The 18,956-nt window shown below is 38.9% G+C and overlaps 1 protein-coding gene across 13 annotated transcripts in view; it reads right to left on the reverse strand.

Moving 5' to 3' along the window:
* The window catches only part of LOC5564635 (unconventional myosin-IXa), a 220,670-nt gene that overhangs the window by 52,584 nt on the left and 149,130 nt on the right, over positions 1–18,956 (reverse strand). For 10 of the 13 annotated variants that reach the window (XM_021849218.1, XM_021849217.1, XM_021849216.1 and 7 more), the window contains 7 exons: positions 18,135–18,271; positions 17,837–18,072; positions 4,260–5,213; positions 4,054–4,196; positions 3,857–3,992; positions 3,319–3,584; positions 3,003–3,050 (listed from right to left, as the gene is read on the reverse strand). In XM_021849218.1, the coding sequence (XP_021704910.1) occupies positions 3,003–3,050; positions 3,319–3,584; positions 3,857–3,992; positions 4,054–4,196; positions 4,260–5,213; positions 17,837–18,072; positions 18,135–18,271 (1,920 nt within the window). The remainder of the gene's footprint in view (positions 1–3,002; positions 3,051–3,318; positions 3,585–3,856; positions 3,993–4,053; positions 4,197–4,259; positions 5,214–17,836; positions 18,073–18,134; positions 18,272–18,956) is intronic. The other 3 variants (XM_021849220.1, XM_021849214.1, XM_021849212.1) reach the window with 1 other exon arrangement.

Below are 18,956 nucleotides of genomic sequence, written 5' to 3' on the forward strand. Positions count from 1 at the left end.
CTAGATAAAAAAACATAAATACATACACTACTACAGTGTCGATGAACCAGAAATGTTAAAAAGCGAAATTGGCTCATTTATATTTATGAATATTTTAAAATCTGTACAAGTAATTTAATGACATTACGGTCATTATGTATTTTTTCACACTGTATTCTACGGGTAAACGTTATTAACCCCTCTACCGGCAGCTTCATTTTTTACCGCAAGAAAAAAAATCAAATCTCGATAACTCTTTTGTTTCTCGGCATTTTTGCACCATTTTTTCACAAGCTCTTTTCTAGTTTTTTGATCATTGGTCATCTTGATCCAGAGATATTCCATAATTCCTTGGGAGACCTACGCATAACCATAACCCACGTGCATATCTCAGGTTACAGAATTTTTATCGTATTCGGATATACACTCTTCGGAACAATACATTAATGAGAGTATGCTGTGAAAAAATGAAGCAAATTAGTGCAGCCGTCATTGAGTAATGAGCATTTATGTGTCTGATACCACGCTGGCCCAATAAAGATCTTGAAAGCTTCAAAAAACCAGAATGAATGGAAAATGTCGGAACATTGGAATATCTTTAAAACCAGATCACCAATCATCAATATCGATTCGCAACACGGATTCGCAAACTAGAAGAGTTTTTTGAGAACTTGTGAAAAAATGGTGCAAAAATACCGAGAAACAAAAAAGTTATCGTGATTTGATTTTTTTTCTTGCGATAAAAAGTGAAGCTGCCGGTAGAGGGGTTAAGATTATCATTGTTGAATAGTATAATACCGTTAATATAAAAGAATATTTGTATTTTTAATTCATTTTTTCCAGCAATCTGAATGACGTCAAGGTGGCAAGGTATTAAGAAAGAAGCAGAGTATTTTGGGGGAGATTCTAGAGGTTATGGATTTGTGATATAAATTGATGAATTAAGACTTAATATTTCAAAAGATATATAACTTGATTTTGTTAAGAATGTAAGGGGTTTTACTACGTAGCTTCATATTCCAGATATATGCTGAACCTTAGTAGAAGAAATCTAAGGCTGAAGAAGACTCGAAATCTCGGAAAATTAGGTATTGTCGTCATCAGCTATGGATTACAGAAGCACGACCACTCTCAAAAATTATTCACATAAGAATTTCTACAATGATTTGTAAGGAATTTCTTAAAAGATACCTCAAGGCTACCCAGTAAACACACCATCGTATATGATGGGATATAAGAGTACAAATGTGGAGGCGATATACGTACATCTTGCATGTATCCTTATGGTGCATGTACGTATATCGCCTCCACATGTGTACTCTTATGCGCTATCTTATACGACTTGGTGTTTACTGGGTAGCCTGCAGACATTCATCAGGTTGCCTTGTGTGAATATGTCCATCGAATTTATCTGGAATACCTCTATAAATGCTAAAACGGTTTAATCTCGGGACCATCTAGAGAGTCCTACATGAATTATTTCAAAGGTATAACCAAGAATTCCTCCAGTAATTTTTGCTTGCATATCAGATTTTTTCCAAGCATACCTCCGGAAATTCTACCGAGATTCTTCTTTATTTGAATGAGGCTCTCTCTCTAAGAATTCCAAAAGTTTCATAAGTCAGCTTAAAATATCTAGGATATTTTCTCAGTTTTCAAAGAGATTTTCCAAAGATTTTTCCAATAATTCCACCTAAACATCATCACAGACTACATACTTTGGGAAATTTTGTAAGGGATTTCTTCAGGAACTTCTACGAGGATTTCTCGAAGAACTTCTTCGGGAAAACGCCTAAAAACTTCTACATTCATTTTTCAGAAATGTCACCTCAGATCCATGTCTCCAATACTTTTTCAGGGCTTCCATCGTAGATTACTTTACAGATTTCCATAATCCTTGAAAAAATCCTCCTTGAACTCTTCAAAGGGTGTTGCCATAAATTCACTAGAGATTCATTTGGAAAATCCTCCATAAGCATATTCGCGGATTGCTCCGGTGACACTGAGATGTACTCAGAGATTTGTACAATGATTCTAACACATGCACTCATGCACTCGAGTTCCATCTAGCGGTCAAATTTCAAATTAAAAAAAAAAAACAATCAGATAGCGCTCCACCTCAAGAACAACTTTACTGAAGATTCCATGTTTCGAAATTATTTGGATTTTGAAATATATTGATTTCAAATTGTAGTCTACTCAAACCGTATCTAGTGCTTTCAATATTATGCGACTCTTATGTGCATGTTGATTTTATCGCATAATACTGTAAAAAAACTGTTGAGTATTGTTTTTTTGGTACATTTTGGTGTGGTGTCGATAGAAATATTTGTTGTAGTATGATATCATATAAATCACAGCTGTTGTACAAAGTAAAACAGCGCGACAGTCCGCGCTGTTTTACGCGACCTAAGCATTTCATCAACAATGCTATAATTTGTGGAGTATTACGTCTGGCAATGAATAATATATAGAATATAAGATGAAAACTGATAGCTTGATATTATAGTGAAATGCTTTTGAAATAAGTGTATGATGAAAAGTAAATGTGGAAGTTCATGACGATTATCCGAAACCAACTTTTCCCAAACATCCTGGCAAAGCAGTACAAATAACAAAAGAACATCATTCGGACATTCACAAAAACACATAACAGATGAGTATCAAAAATCCCGATGACACAATAAGCAAAGGGGTAAAGAAATGATGGAACACGCACATAGTTTTATTTGATTGTTCAATTGTAAGCTAGAAGAAGTTCCAAAAATGCGTTTAAAACAGAACAAAGGGAAGCAAACCTAACGGGAAGTTCGGAAGCAGAAGGACATAGATCCGTACACAATTGTCCGAAACAAGACATTGAACGCATCACAATCATTTATAACACAAACAGAGAGACTGAACAACACAATTCGTAACAGGAACAAGAACCGGAACGAGAACGATAAAGCCATAGAACACATTCACAACTAAAGAAGAAGAAGAACAAGGCTGGCCGGAGCCCGTCGAGGGCTCCCACTTACGCTATTCGATTGATAGTTAGGTTCACTGATGAAACCGTCACTAGATGGCTACGGACGGGTATGAAGATGAGGAACAATTTCGCGCAGTACAGTGCACAATGGGAGAAGAGAAAAAAGATGGTGAGAAGACATTGTTCGTATGTGTATTTATCAAGATTTGATGATTGTAGGAAACCTTCACCAAGCTTTATGGATATATGTGTAGCGACTTGTGGCACTTTTGAGACTAAAATAGGGACTATTGGGGGAAATAATCAACTACGCCTGAACGCGATGAACTGAGAAACTGCAGGTCATGGAACCCAATTCAACTCACCTTACGATGCTCTCGTTCGGAGCACGATAGCGGCTCTTGGTGGAAAGTTTACTGTAGGACTGGTCGGCGCGTTCCTTCCGGTGTTTGATCCCGGCGGACCTAAATGCAAAGTAGCCACGAAAAAATGCTCTCAGAATGGCCCACCGGAAGACGGCTACCGGATCGGCGCCGACCAGCTCCCGCACAAACGCCATGCTCGAGTTTTTGAGCACGCTCACAATATCCTGCCGCATCAGGTCCAGATTCTTCTCGCGCATCTCGGCCACCTAAAAAGAGGTAATTGACAAATTAGAAATTCCGTAAAATACAGATTTATTTTGAACTTCACTGAGTTGGATTTAAATTTTATAGGTCATTTAACTTTTGCCTTGTGGCCATATTGACCCTAAATTGAAATTGTTATAACTTCACGAAATTTGAACAAATTTTTGAAATTTTGAATTCTGGTTCATTGCAATATTTAAAATTCTTCAGAGTGCTCTGGGTTCGTATTAACCCCAGATCAAAGACAAAGGATCAAAGTAAGTCAAAAACTCACCTGGTATTTCACCTTCCCGGCGTAGTGTTTGATTATAAATGCATTCTCCTTTCGCTGCGGTTTCTCATAGAACGCGCTGTCTTTGTGAACACTGTTGAACTTTTGCAGCAACGTCTCGTTGGTAGCTCCCGGAAAGCTGCAAAAGACGGGCAAACAGAAATTACAATTGCCTTCGGCATCATCCCGAAGGAACTCACTTGCACAAATCATCCAAAATGCAGAGCAGGCCCGACGGCTTCGACTCGAACAGCTGCAGGCATCCCGAATTATCTAAGAATTCTATATCAGTCCATTTGATGCCCTCTCGCTTGTACTCCTTTTGCTCGTACTTAAAAACGTGCTGGAAGATTCAATCAAAATTATAAAAAACCTTATATTGCATTGCCAATCCCTTCAAACTTACCAAATTGAAGTAATACTGTAGATGTTCGTTGGCATAGTTGATGCACAACTGTTCGAAACTATTCTGCAGTCCAAAGTCCTCGAACCCAAAGATATCCAGCACCCCTATCGAATGGCCCGTGTGCATCGTTTGATCCTTGTTCAGCAACGCATGGTTCACCTGCAGCACGATCCAGTCGAACAACGCTCCGTACAAACACTTGGCCAGAGCATCCCTCGCGGCGATCGCTTCCGGCAGCTTATACTGCATGATCAACGTTTCACCACTGGCCTTAACCCGTTTCGAGGTCAGCGCCGATAGGAGCGTCTCCTGCTTCACCCGCAACAGTTCCGATATCAGTCCAACCACTTCCGGATTCCGCACCTGGACGCTTTCGTCGTGGTGGTAGGTGGATTTCTTCGGAAAGAACTCCACGTTCCCCAGCAGGAGCACTGCAGACAGAACAGCAAACAACCGCCGTTGCTTCTCCGCCGAAAAACCCACCATCTCCATGCTCTGTTTCAGTCGTGAAAATTCGTACTTCTCGTCGCAATTCTCCAGCGTCAGGTTCTTGGCATTAAGGTAGTGGTACTTGTCCGCCGGAAGCAGATGCAGTGCGACCCGTTCCTGCTCGGTTGCCCCCGATAGCAGATAGTAGAACACGTGGTAGTTTCGCTCGTAGTGCCCCTGGGACACTATCCGACTCTTCTCTAGCAGGTACTTTTGGACGACGGCCCCCTGAACCATCCCATTCTCCCGATAGTTCACCTGGATGAACTTTCCGAACCGACTGCTGTTGTTGTTGTGCGCAGTTTTGGCATTTCCGAAGGCTTCCAGCACCGGACCGGCACTGAGGATGGTTTGCTCCACGCCAGAACCGTGGGCCCCCTTTTGCGACAGGGCCGTCAAGTGATGCAGCAGAAAGTTTGTGCTTTCGGTTTTTCCGGAACCGCTCTCGCCACTGATGACAATGCACTGTGGATTGGAGAAGAAGAACAAGGAAATTGATGAGAATTGAAGTGAATTGGTATGTTTTCATTTTTATTTGTTTCAATTGCAACAATAAAATGACTTGATGTTCCAAGTAAGAAATTTGTCATGTATGCTCTTAGGTTACCGCCAAAGATTTCGTATATTAAAATAATAGTTTTAAGTATAAATTCTTTGTAAGAATTTTCCAGACTCCTTTCTATGGATAAATACTTGAATTCCTCAAGAGATTCTAAAATAGATTCCTACGGTTGTCCACGAAAGTGTTACAGTGCATGTATTGGGTATTGGAAAAGCGTGACAGAGGGGGCATGGAGAGTCTAGAAATCCCGAAAAACGATGGACGTCATATTTGAATATTCCCTAACGAAAAGATACTCAGCGGAGGGATTCGAATCCGCGACCCTCAGCTTGGTCTTGCTGAATAGTGGCGTGTTTACTGTACGGCTACCTGGGCCACAGATTTGGGACAAATATCTTGCTCTTGAACAATATTGACACACTCTTTAATAATCGAGAGCAGCCCTGGCTCCCTTACGTTCGCTGGAGATGATAAAGAATGATGAGATGTACGGCTTCTTAAGATAGATTCAGATAGGACATTAACATATAGATATGTTGATGATAACAGATAGACATTAACATCATTTCATAAACACTACGGGAAGTTGGATGTCATTTTTAGTATGAAATGTAATCGTCATAGGGTTAGTTTGATCAACGATATAGGCTTTCTCCTGGAATTCTATCTGGTTTTCTGCCTTGAATACTTACAAAATAAACAACAAGCATCCAATCTAGAAATTCCTCAGTCCATAACTGTGGAATTGTTTATAGAAAACAAGACTAGGTAACAGACTGTCTCAGTTTCATTCGTCATTTTTATTTTCATTTTGCAGCTTTTGATTGGGCAATAAGGGCGCTAGTCAATCCAAAGTCATAGCACACATATCCCTATAAAACTCAATAATGAAAAAAAAAAATACCAAAAAACAAGCCCAAATAAATTTACAGATAATTTTTATTATATGACTTAAGGAATACTTCTTAGCTATATTCAAGGATGTCATGAGCTTTTTCGTCTACTCAGCCTACTGGAAGAACTACTGGGATCATAAAGAAAATCAAGCCATCGAAACGGTTAACGCCAGTTCATTAATATAGTTGTTCTACACCTCTGGAACGATTTTCAAAAAAATCGTTTAACTTTTGAGTTACACCTATTTGAAGGTATAACAGTCAATATCGTTAATTTTCACTACACTTATGTTGTATTTTAGTACCGAGAATCGGTTGTGCTACTTTTCCCCGAATGTCGGTTCCCCGAATGTCGTTTCCCCGAACGCCAGTTCTCCGAATGCCAGTTCCTCGAATATCCCGTTTCCCCGAATAATCCACTTCCCCGAAAAGTTTTTGGCAATCATATTGAGGATTTTGCCCTCCAATAGACTCACACCTAAATAATTTTGTCCCACCAAAATATTCTCCCACCATGTTTGCCATATATTGGATGGCGTCGTAGCTAACAAAACCAACAAGTAACGCACATGTAACGCATTATGTTGGATTGTACATTGAATGCAAGGTGCGTACTTCTATGAAAGTGCCATATAAACTGACGTGTGAGTATTAATTTTTCCTCGTTGAAGATGTGCACGATAATCTATTCCTCAACTAAACGAACAATAATTGTCATAACTTTTTACATTTCAGGGAAGTGTACGTACTGGTCATCTGATATGCACCCTTCTTTATTTGAATGGCGGTTCTTAGGAGTTTTACCGTCCTCAGCATTTTTGGCACTATGTGTATAGTCCAGAAAGACCAAATACCTCCTTCTTTCGATTGCTTATCGTTCTTTCTAGTTCACCATCTTGCTACTAAAAACTATTAGAGCTCCTATTCAAACAGTACCACTTTTCGGGGAACTGGGTCATTCGGGAAAAAGGCATTCGGGGAAAAGGGTCATTCGGGGAACTGGCGTTCGGGGAACCGACATTCGGGAAAACGACATTCGGGGAAAAGTAGCACAATCCCGAGAATCATTTCTGATAATTTTCAATTACTTCTATCAAATAAGTTTCGTTACAGCTTGTTTTACGCTGCGTCCATTGATTACGAAACGCTAGAATTGATCATCTTTGACCCCCTTCCCCCCTCCGTAACTCTTTTGGTGTGAAAAAATTGCACAGATTATTAATGGCCAAGTTATAGACAATTCCCGCCTTATTAATCTTGCTGTTATGAGGTTTTGATGTTTTGGAGTTTACATGTACACGACGATGTATGTGTTTTAGCGATGGGCGATTTTGAATCGATGCGATTTTGAAAACGATTCTTTTGTTCCGATCAATCGATTTTTTGAATCGAAGTTGGGAGCACTCAAAATCAAGTGAATCGATTTTCTTCATTTGATTTTTTTATTCGATTCAAAAGTATGAAATTGATTAGTATTTTTAATGAATTGATGATTCATAATCCTAGTTTTGAATCAGCCTTGAAATGCTTAATATTTAATTTTTGTTTTCGAACGTTATTCAATTGAAGGGATTTGAAAATTATATGAAATTGCATTTGGTCCTATTTTGAGAGCTTGTTTTTGTAAATTTCCATATGAGCTTAAAAACGAATCGATTCAAATGATTCAGTTAAATCGATGAATCGATTTTACGTATTGAATTTGAATCGATTCAGTAACATCTATGTTGTGGTAAAATTTGCCCAACGCTAATGCACCGCTACATACATCGTCGTGTACATGTAAAATTCAAAACGTCAAAACATTATAACAGTGAAAAAATATCATTATTGTAAGAGCCGTAAAGCTTGAGCTTACTTCCCCCATAATCCTAGAGCGTTACGTAATTTGTGGACGACGCCTTAGATAAATGCTAATTTGCAGGCTCAAGCGCTGTGAAGCATTACGCAGCCGATTCTATTGTATAATTATGTATATCAAAACCATTTATCAGTATGAAAATTATAATAGTTGATATCATAAGCTCAAGTGTTTGAAATTATAATTCTAACATGCACTTAATGTGCATGTTGTATTACAAGACGTGCGTTTACTTCAAAGAATGCTTACAGTCCTGTAGTTTACATGTTTCCCTTATTTTGATATTTTTTATTGAGTCCAACTGATAAATAACAAAATCGAAGTACAAATATACAGCGAAACCTGTATAAGTTGATATTGAAACAATAATTGAATCTTAACTCATAAGAATATCAAGAAATCCTTCGTAAAGCTGTATCGAGTGTAGTAACCTTGAAATTTTGCCCCTAGTAGAATGCAGAGCTACTTGGGTACTGATTAACTTTGACATTTGGGCTTTTATGGGCCGAATTGTCTAAAATTTGCAATGAGAAGCACTTTAAAACGACGCATATTGTGGCCAAATATGACCTCAGTAACCCCACCCCACGTACCTCGGATTTTTTTCCGCTAGAGTTCAGTATTTGGGTTATATTTTCATAATCGAAAGGTTATAAAATATTCCATGAAGAGGGGATCCATCAAGCTCATCCTTTTTCGGTGATGCAGCCTCGAAGTGTTGTAGATATACAGTGGACGGCATCTAGTTGTTATGTCCTAGATTATACCGAGGCGGCCATCGATACCAACATTGTCGATCGAAGATAATTTTGGGCACTGTTTAAGTGGTCAGCGTCAGAGTCGATGTTAGCCCCACGATAGTTCATAATTTCGCTAAAACTTTTTCCAATATCCAAACCGTTATCTTGACTAAGTTACGTGCAAAGATATTGACACTGCGCAAAATAGAGAAATGTCTTTCTTGCTGCAACGTTTGATACGGCGGAGGGTGCGCAGGGTGTCAAAAGTGGTGAGCTTTCGTGCCTTTTGAACGATATTGTGTTCGAAGGCGCCATATGCAGAGATAGGTGTAACCGTCGAGGCACAACTTTCAACATATCCAGTCAAAATGTTCGTTTCGCCATAAATAAATAGTGCTGTTGCAGAGTAGTCATAGTTGCGACTTTAGTGTCGCTACTGCGGAAATCCTCAAAGTCAAAACGTTTAATTTCAGTGTAAAGTATTTACATCAACATAATTACACAATTCATCTATACTTCAATTTCCCTCTATAACAAGAACTCTAAGTGCTCTATCCGAAGGCCCAGCTTCTAATTAGCAAACTTATCTTATTAAACTAACTAATGCAACAAAACCCATCGATCAATTTGTTTGTGCGTTTAGTCCGTGTACTTACTGTTTCTAGTAAACAGAGTGTGTGAAAAACAGTAGTATGTAGTATGTATGTAGCTAGCATACGCACCACCACCCACAACCGTGATGCATCAGAATAAATTGCCGGTAGGACTCATAACGTTCCTAAGGCACTTTTAACAAGTGCAATTAAATTGAATCATACACGGCTAATTGATCGAACAGCGAATCCTATTGGAAGCCGATCATCACCAACATCAGCTGTTCTCTGTATATGAGGGGAGCGCTGTGTGGAGCCGCCTCTGTGGAATAAGAGTGGTTCTGAACAATAATTAACGTTCCTTGGCAATCACTCATCAGCAGATACGCCGTCGTACTTAGTCCATAAGTGGGCAAAGGGTGTATCGCTCCGGCCATTCGTTGATTAGGCTAATTTGTGTGGGTTAGTTGGCATGCAAAATTTACTGTGTCGACCCTTGATTCGATTCAGAAAAAGGGGGGCCATTCCAAGAGACGCAGTTATGTGCAGCGTAACATCATCATGTGACCTACTGCAGCTCGTAGCTGCAGCGTAAAAGCATAACTGTCTCATATGGATTTTCGAGCCAACAACTTTTTTTGTCGCTAGATTCTTATTTCTATAGATGTGTTACTACGTGCACGGAAACTGACGCGCTTTTTTGTTTGAAAATGGTGCGAAAAATATGAAGTTAGTGTAGCCCCATATTGAAAAATAAAGGCATCACAGTCTCGAAATGAAATTTTAACAATGCAAACTGCAAAACATGAATTATGTTCAAGTTTATATTTTTCTTCTAATCAATAGTAGACAAAAAAAATCATGTAAAATTCAACATTAGGTCTTGCACATTAAAGGAATGCCAGGATTGTCGTAAATTTACATTGTACAACGTGTAAAACTTCATCAACATAACGTTTTTTTTTTTGCGAATTATCGCGAAAATGAATGTTACATTATGTGGATAAAATTTTACACAGTTTGTAGTATAAATTTGCGACAAATCTGGCAATTCCTTTATGTGCATGATTTTGCGTTGCAATTTACATATTTTTTAGCTGTGTAGAAGAATGAGTAATCTAATGGTTACTGAATACGATGGTACTAAATGAATATGACATGCTGAAATGAACTACAAAACTACGATAATTTGTATGAGAAGACAAATTCTAACATGGAGCGTTATTTCCTCAATGTCTACTTTTTCCATAAGGGACAGTTATGCTTTCATTGTCAGATAGGACAGTAGTAGTAAAAACAGTAAACATAGCAGTCCCGTGTCATGGGAGAAACTCATCTCGCCGTCGTCGAACCCTGCGGTCATCGTCATCTGTTGCTGCACAGCCAAGGTTCGATGATGGGTGTTTGGCTTCGCCGGGGCTTGCTTGATGGGTTGTGACCGTTGCAAATAAACTACATACGTCAAAACAAGTTAATTTAAATCATTGTGGCGGTACTCGCGCTCCTCTCGTAAAAACAGAGAGTGAAAACTAGCCCTCATGTATGGGGTGTGGAGATTTTACACTATGCAGTATTCGCTCCGGGATTCCTTATTTGAAGAAATATTGTACAAATGAAACGTTACAATTCGGAATCTTGACATTGTACCATCAGTGCACCAGTATCCGCTCATGTCCCTATATCCGCTTATTAGTTGTAAAAATTGATTTTTCGTGTCAAAAATCAACATTTTTCGCACGGTCATATTCTAGAAATATTAACAACTTTCAAATGAAGCCGTCTGACATTATTTTCATTTGATATACTAATTCTTCATATTGGAAACACAAGACCTCGTGAGCAGTTATTGGAGCACTAGGTATTTTTGTGTGTTCCAATTATCGCAAACATTAAACAAAATTTTAAAGAAATGTCAATTTTAGTATACAGCTTTCTTTATTGCAGTAGCAGCTATGGTTTGACCATAAACAATATCAGGATAAATAACGAAATTCGAAATAATGCATTTTTTAGTAAGTTCGATACGAAATCTGTTTACCGTGAGCGGAAATAGGAACACTTATATGCAATAACACATGCAATTAAATATTCTTTTTTTTATGAAAGCTTTTCAAAATATTTTTATGTTGCCGCTGAATATGGTGAAGATAAATCGTGGCCAATTCGCAAATTTTCAAAAGCACAAATCTAGACAACTAGACAACGGCTCGAGCTGAAAACTTAATGGATTGCCACCAGCATGTGATCAAGCGATTAAGTTTTCACCTCGAAACGTTGTCTGCTTCTCTAGATTTGGGCTTTTGAAAATTTGAGGTTTGGCTTCGATTTTATCTCTTATGGTTGCAGAGTTATTAGATATTTTCTTCGAAAAAAATGTTGTTTTCAAACATTAATGCCTCTAAAAGGCGCAAACGGATTCTCAATCTTTTGTCGCCATTAGAAAGATAATCTTTTTCTCTGTTTATGATGAAAAAACTATGAAGACGTTTTTTGTGTGAAGAGATTAACAATATTTAGAAAATAATGCTTTTAAACAAAAAAACGTCCATAGCTTGAAAAATAATCGAGATAGCTTTCTGGTGGCTTCAGCAAAAATGTGCAAAATTGGAAGTTCTAAAAATGTTTCAAACAAAATTTATATAAAAAAAATCATCGCTTTAGGATATATTAACCACAAATCTAAATATGTATTATTTATTATTATTATTTATTTCATAATTCATCGAACAAAAATGTCTACATGAATATTCTTAATTTTAACATGAAACATCACAAATTTCTAGGATATAAACAATTACGGAAGACATCAATACTCATATTAAAATCAAACAGGTCATACACACAGTTAAAAACTTCACACAATCTTCGAATTGGCTAATGCTGAGCGTAGTCAGTTCGTTGGAAATCCAGCCTAAGGAAATTTCGAGTACGTAGGGGTCTGGATACTACATTCAAATTGATTCTGGATAGAATTAAAGGAGCATCATTGTTCGCGGTAATGATTTTTCCAGCAAAAACGGCAAGTTCCAACAAGCGGCATCGGTTCTCATATGGAGGAAGCTCATCAGGGTTGCTCCATGGAAGAAACCGCAATGCGTACCGGATAAATTTAGCCTGTATTGACCCGATTCGCTTTATCCAGACGTCGTGGTACGGACTCCACACAGTTGAAGCGGTTTCAAGTGTTGAACGTACCAAAGAACAGTATCTGAAGCCACCAAAGAGCTACCTCGATTATTTTTCATGTTATGAACATTTTTCGTTTTAAAACATATTATTTTCTAAATATTCACACAAAAAACGTCTTCACAGATTGACAGAAAAAAAATGGTCTAAAAGTGCTCAGAACAAAGTTTTTGCCAGAAATTATCGTATAAAAAGTTATCAAGAAAAATCAGATTTTTCAGGACCACCCCAACTTTTTTGTTAAAAATATCATAACTCGCGAACCGTAATAGACAAAAATTTGGATTCTTCGGCAACGTTGCTCCAAATCGATTGTTCTAAAACATTGCATAGGCCTAAACGCGTCAGCAAAAAAGTTTGTATTCTGATCTCATAAACCATGCGGGCCACCCTAATTTCACATCACTGAAAAAAATGTCTAAAAAATATGGAGAAACTTTCTCGATGACACCATATATCTAAAACTGACGGTTCAAACGCAAACATTTTTGTCTTCCTTGATATGGCTTTGGGACCAGTGTGGAATGATTTCATAACTATTGAATTCAAGATTCTTAGTCAATTTCTAGAATAACATTCTGATTTAATTGCTGGGTGGAATTTTAAATGTGAAATTTTCAATGCAATGTTGGAAAAATTTAAGAAGTTTTAGAAAGGAATCGAAGATTTATCTGTCCCACAATTGGAATTTTTTTTGGTAGAATTTATTAAGTATTTTTTGGCGAATTTTTTGTAGGTTTTAGATGGAATCGATGAAGGAAAATCAAGAAGAGATATTTACTTTAAAGACTCCTTAAATCGAATCCCTCACGAACTTTTGGCAAATCATTTCAGAAGTTTCGACCTAATGCTCCAAAATATTTTTCATTACCTGTTCAGGATGCTCCTGGACTATTTCCTTCGACATCCTGGGAGGGATTTGCTTCAAAATACTGAGAGGAGTTCCTTCAAAATTCAGAGAGATTCCAGAATTTTAGAAAAGGATTTCCCTACCGATAATAAATGAGATTTTTTTCAGAAAGTCTGAAAGGGAATTCCTACGAAATACTGGAAGAGAATTCCTACGAAATACTGGAAGAGTTTTTTTTGCGGAATTCGGATGGAGATTCGCTTGGAAATCCTAAACGAAAATTCTTTCAATAACTTTGGAGGGATTTCCTTCGAAATCCTTAATCGGATTTCCATAAAAATTCTGCTAGGAATCAGTTATAACCGATTTTTTTTTGCCAAATGTCTTGGTTTCTTTCAGAATTCTGAAAAAGATGTCCTTCGAAATCCTGCAAGGGATTGCTTTCAAGATATTAAAGAAATTTCCTTAGAATTCCGAAAAGAATCAGCCTTCAATGCCTGAATCGAGATTTTCTTCAAAATCAAGAAAAGGTATTCTTCCAAGTTATTGAAAGAGATTGCTTATGAAATCATAAATGGGAATTGCTTCTAAATTTTTGAAAAGAGATTTCCTTCGAAAGTTTAAAGGAATTTCCCTTGCAATCCTGAAAAATATTATGGATGAAATCTATCAAAAGATTACTCAACGGAAGAAGTATTCCAAACTGGGGAGGAGCTTTCAAAGCTTCCAAGGTAATATAGATAGAAGCTCTTCAAGCTTCTGATAGAAGCTCTTCAAGCTTCTGATAGAAGCTCTTCAAGCTTCTGATAGAAGCTCTCCAAGCTTCTGGTAGAAGCTTTCCAAAATTCTGGTAGATGCCAAGCTTATGATAGAAGTTCTCCAAGCTTCTGTTGAAAGCGCTCCAAGATTCTGATAAAAGTTCTCCAACCTTCTGATAAAAGTTCTCCAACCTTCTGATAGAAGCTCTCCAAGCTCTTCAAGCTTCTGATAGAAGCTCTTCAAGCTTCTGATAGAAGCTCTTCAAGCTTCTGACAGAAGCTCTCCAAGCTTCTGACAGAAGCTCTCCAAGCTTCTGGTAGAAGCTCTCCAAGCTTCTGATAGAAGCTCTCCAAGCTACTGATAGAAGCTCTCCAAGCTTCTGGTAGAAGCTCTCCAAGCTTCTGGTAGAAGCTCTTCCAACTTCTGGTAGAAACAAGGTTATGATACAAGTTCTCCAAGCGCTTCTGTTGGAAGCGCTCCAAGATTCTGGTAGAAGCTCTCCAAGCTTCTGATAGAAGCTCTCCAAGTTTCTGGTAGAAGCTCTCAAAGCTTCTGGTAAAGGCTCTACAAGCTTCTAGGAGAAACTTTCCAAGCTTCTGGGAAGGATATTTCCTCGATTTACGACCAACGAGCGTTTTGCCAGCTTCTAGGAGATCTCCAAGCTTTTGTTAGAAGCTCTACAAGACTCAGGTAGAAGTTCTCCAAGTTTCTGGTAAAAGTTCTCAAAGCTTCTGATGAAAGCTCTTAAAACTTCTGGAAAAAAGCTCTTCAAACTTCTGATAGAAACTATCCAAGTTTATGGTAGAAGGCATCCAAGCTTCTGGTAGAAGCTCTACAAGCTTTTAATAGAAACTCTCTAAGGTTCAGGAGATAAGTCTCCAAGATTCTGGAGAAAAGTGTCCAAGATTCTGGAGAGAAGCTCTTCAAGATTTTTAGAAGCTTTCCAAGCTTATGGGGAGGATGTTTCCCCTTTTTACGACCGACAAGCGCTACGCCAGCTTTCAGGAGATCTCCGGGCTTCTTAAAGAAGCTCTACAAGCTTCTGGAAGAAACTCTCCAAGATTCATGAGAGAAGTCCGTAAATTCAGAAGAGAAGGTCTCCAAGTTTCTGGGGAGAAGCTACCGAAGCTTCTGATAGAAACTTTTCCAACTTATGGTAGAAGTTCTCAAAGCTTCTGGTAGAAGCTCTCAAATCTAGGGGACCTCCAAGCGTCTAGTAAAAACTATTCGAGCTTCTGGGAAAGAATCTCCTAGTTTCTGGGAGAAGCTCTCCAAGATTCAGGAGAGAATCTTCTCAAGCTTTTGTGGAGAAGCTTCCCAAGCTTCTGAGAGAAGCGTCACAAGCTTCTGGGGGAATGTTTCCTTTTTTGCGTCCAACAAGCGCTTCGCCAGCTTCTGGTAGAAGTTCTGCAAGCTTTCGTTAGAAGCTCTCCAAGATTCTGATAGAAGTTCTTCATGATTCTGGTAGAAGTTCTCCAAGCTCTTAAAGCTTCTGGGGCGGATATTTCCCATTTTTACGACCGATGAGGGCACAGCCCGAAGGAATTCTGTCTTTAGATTATTCTGCATTGGGGGTTTCGTCCTTTCGTTGTAAGATCATAATTGCAAACTACGAAATTCGTGAAAACCGTGATTATTTCAATGAATGTTGTCTGAAACTAGAATACGCTTCCTCAATCCTTAGGAAAAAGCCATAGCTATGTCAATGCAGGTCACTGACATTATAGCTGACCATCCAATCGTTGCTTATTTAAAATGCATTGTCCCTATTTTTCGAAGACGAATTGCCATACCCCACTCCCCTCCCATGGATGGATGGGATGATCATCACGAGTGCCACAATCCGGCTCTAACTATCCGAGTGTTGATGATCGTACGGCCCAGAAGAGATCATTCGTCCTCGTCGGCGTCGTCGTCGTGATCTTTCTCAACACGTCAACATCATCCGTAGTCGGCGGCGGCACGGCGTTGAACCTTTGTTCTGTCAGTGCCACACATTTATATCTATTAAGCGCGATGAGTTATGACTGTTTTCTTCTTGGTGGACTGCCATCGCAACATCTCTTCGTCTATAATTAAATGGGTTGGTGGCGAATGTTTGCTGGTTATATATGTTGGCAGAAATATTAACCAAAAGATTGAATTGCAAAGGAAGCAGACTGACAAACTGATCAATCCCTTTTCGTTACAATTCACCTGTTGTTACCAATCTGAGTAACCTATAGGGCTTATTTACATCTACATATCAAAGGATCTATGAAGCGTAAGACATTTCAAATTAAAACACTACCTATGATCTTAACTCCGTACTGTAAATTGTAGAAAATAAAAGTTTTCACTTTGTCATTCCACCGACCACACCGATAAGCATACCAACTAAACAGTTCACTGCCACTGGCCTGTTACATTTCCGCTATTTCACGTCACGCTACCCCTTGGGCAGCTGTTTGTTTTTGCAAGAGTTGTCATCGCTCATTACCATTCCGTTTCCGACGTGTATCATAAATGCTGGTCAACTTCACACTCTGCCAATCAAAACAGCATGGCAAGGAGCAAGAGAGATTGCAATATTACAAATCATCCGTTGACCCACTTCCAGGAAAAGGGGCACATTCGGAATATGCGGCGGTGCTCTAATAACAAATAGGTATGCGCATTAGGGTGCGGCTTATTTATCAAAATTTCACAAAACCAAAATTTCTTGTGCTTTTTTGAGTTTGAGCATGAGCATGAGCATGAGCATGATTGACCGCCCGCAGATGCTACTCCGTTATTGCAAGAACAGCTGTACTTACACAGGGAACCAACAGACGCTACTCGGGATCAGTAGCATCCTCAATGTGTAAGTACTGGTGCTCTCATTATTATAACAAACAATAACGGCGCCGGCTGCGTCCGAATGCAGGTCAATTTAGGGATAGGTGCGAAATGTTGACGTGTTAAATGTTACTTGCTTTATGGAAGCCGAGGAGTCCTCTGCACTTCCACAAATAAACATTGGGAGTTTGGATATGGAGGAGGGATTCGTTTTGGTAAACGATAAATATATAATTTGAAATGAATGCTTCTAACCAGATTCGCGATATTACTCGATAAACGAATTGAACGTCGAACAAGTGTTCGTCACACGCTCTCATAGGAGCAAGCGACAAGATCAAAGGATCAAACACTACAAACGCGTTCCGCGACACGCGATACTATTCCACCGTGCCACGTTGCCTTTTTTTAAAGAACTAGCGGACCGATTCACTTTTTCACTTTTTCCACCATTTTCCACATGTTCGATCCTGCCCTCATCACCCGCTCCCGAAGAAGCAAGCGTCAAGGTTGAAGGATCCAACAGAATTAGCGGACCGATTCACTTTTTCACTTTTTCCACCGACGCGCGACATGTTCGATCCTGCCCTCATCACCCGCTCCCGAAGAAGCAAGCGTCAAGGTCGAAGGATCAAACAGAACTCACTTGTGCTTTTTTGAGTTTAAATCATACAAAAAGCAAAACTTCAAAGTATGAGCAAAATATATTGAGATATATTGGTTTTCATAAATTTTGAAAATAAGTAACACCCTAGTATGTAATATGTCCTGTCCCGGTAATAGGCTCCAGGATCAGATTAAGAGGCGAATATGCCAGAACTCACCTGGTTCCGCTTTTCCTTCAGCATGTTGTAGTAGGCGTTGTCGGCGATGGCAAAGATGTGCGGCGGCAGAATGGGACCGATCCGCTGGTTTTGGTACAGCCGCACATACTTCGGGTTGTAGATGGGATGGAACTTGAACGGGTTGACCGCTATCAGGATGCTCCCGACGTAGGTGTAGATGTGGCCAGCCTCGAAGCGCTGCCGCAGGTTCTCCAGCAGCGTCGCCTCGTTCAGGTCTGTGAAGAAACAAACAGTTAAGTATACCTTAATTGCAATGATTCCGGCGTCGCGATCTTACCTGGCAATTGGCACAAATCAGGATATTCTCTATTTTCTTTCTGAAGTAGAAATGGTATAAAGTCTCTTAGTATCTGTGGATCCAGTCCATAATTATCTAGCCAAGGAACATCGCTTTGTCTTTCACGTAAATAAAATCTGGAAAAGAGAAGAGGAAACAACGGGTTAGTAGCGCTGCTGTAACGTGCATGACATTGATATAGATTCATAAGTAGTTTCCTTGAGTTTAAAAATAACCATCTTTACCGTGTGGGTGCCGACGATGAAGCTTCTGTCAGCTACCATAATGCACTCCTACTCTAAATTTTATTACCAGAGAAAATGCGTTGATTATATATAGAGTTCCAAATTTTCTTATTATCAATGAGAGCAGCGTATTCCAATCATTTTAGACGAAATGAGCACGAGCCAGTGATTTCGCAAAAAATGTTGAGCAAGACATGAGTTTCATGGAAAAGGTCTCGCGGGAAACTCAATAGTTAATGTTTTAATGTGAGTCTACCAGTACTGCCTTCAAGTACATATTCCAAATTAGGATAATAGTGTTACCTAACACAGAACACCTAGATATGAGAAAAAAATGTATTTTTTGAATCTATACTAAATACGCCAAGATTCGTAAACAATGACATGAAATCTAACATTCAATGTTGTTAGGTTTGACCAATTTGACTGCAATCATTTGATGGTACAGATTATGGATTGATCTAATCAGATATTGGAGGTACAGATTATGGATGGATCTAATAATTTTAGTTCATTTATAAAACAAAAACAACGAAATTTACTTCATGAGAACAGAGTTGCTTGCTGTCACTATCAA

Source organism: Aedes aegypti, chromosome 3 (assembly GCF_002204515.2).
Source record: "Aedes aegypti strain LVP_AGWG chromosome 3, AaegL5.0 Primary Assembly, whole genome shotgun sequence".
NCBI lineage: Eukaryota > Metazoa > Arthropoda > Insecta > Diptera > Culicidae > Aedes > Aedes aegypti.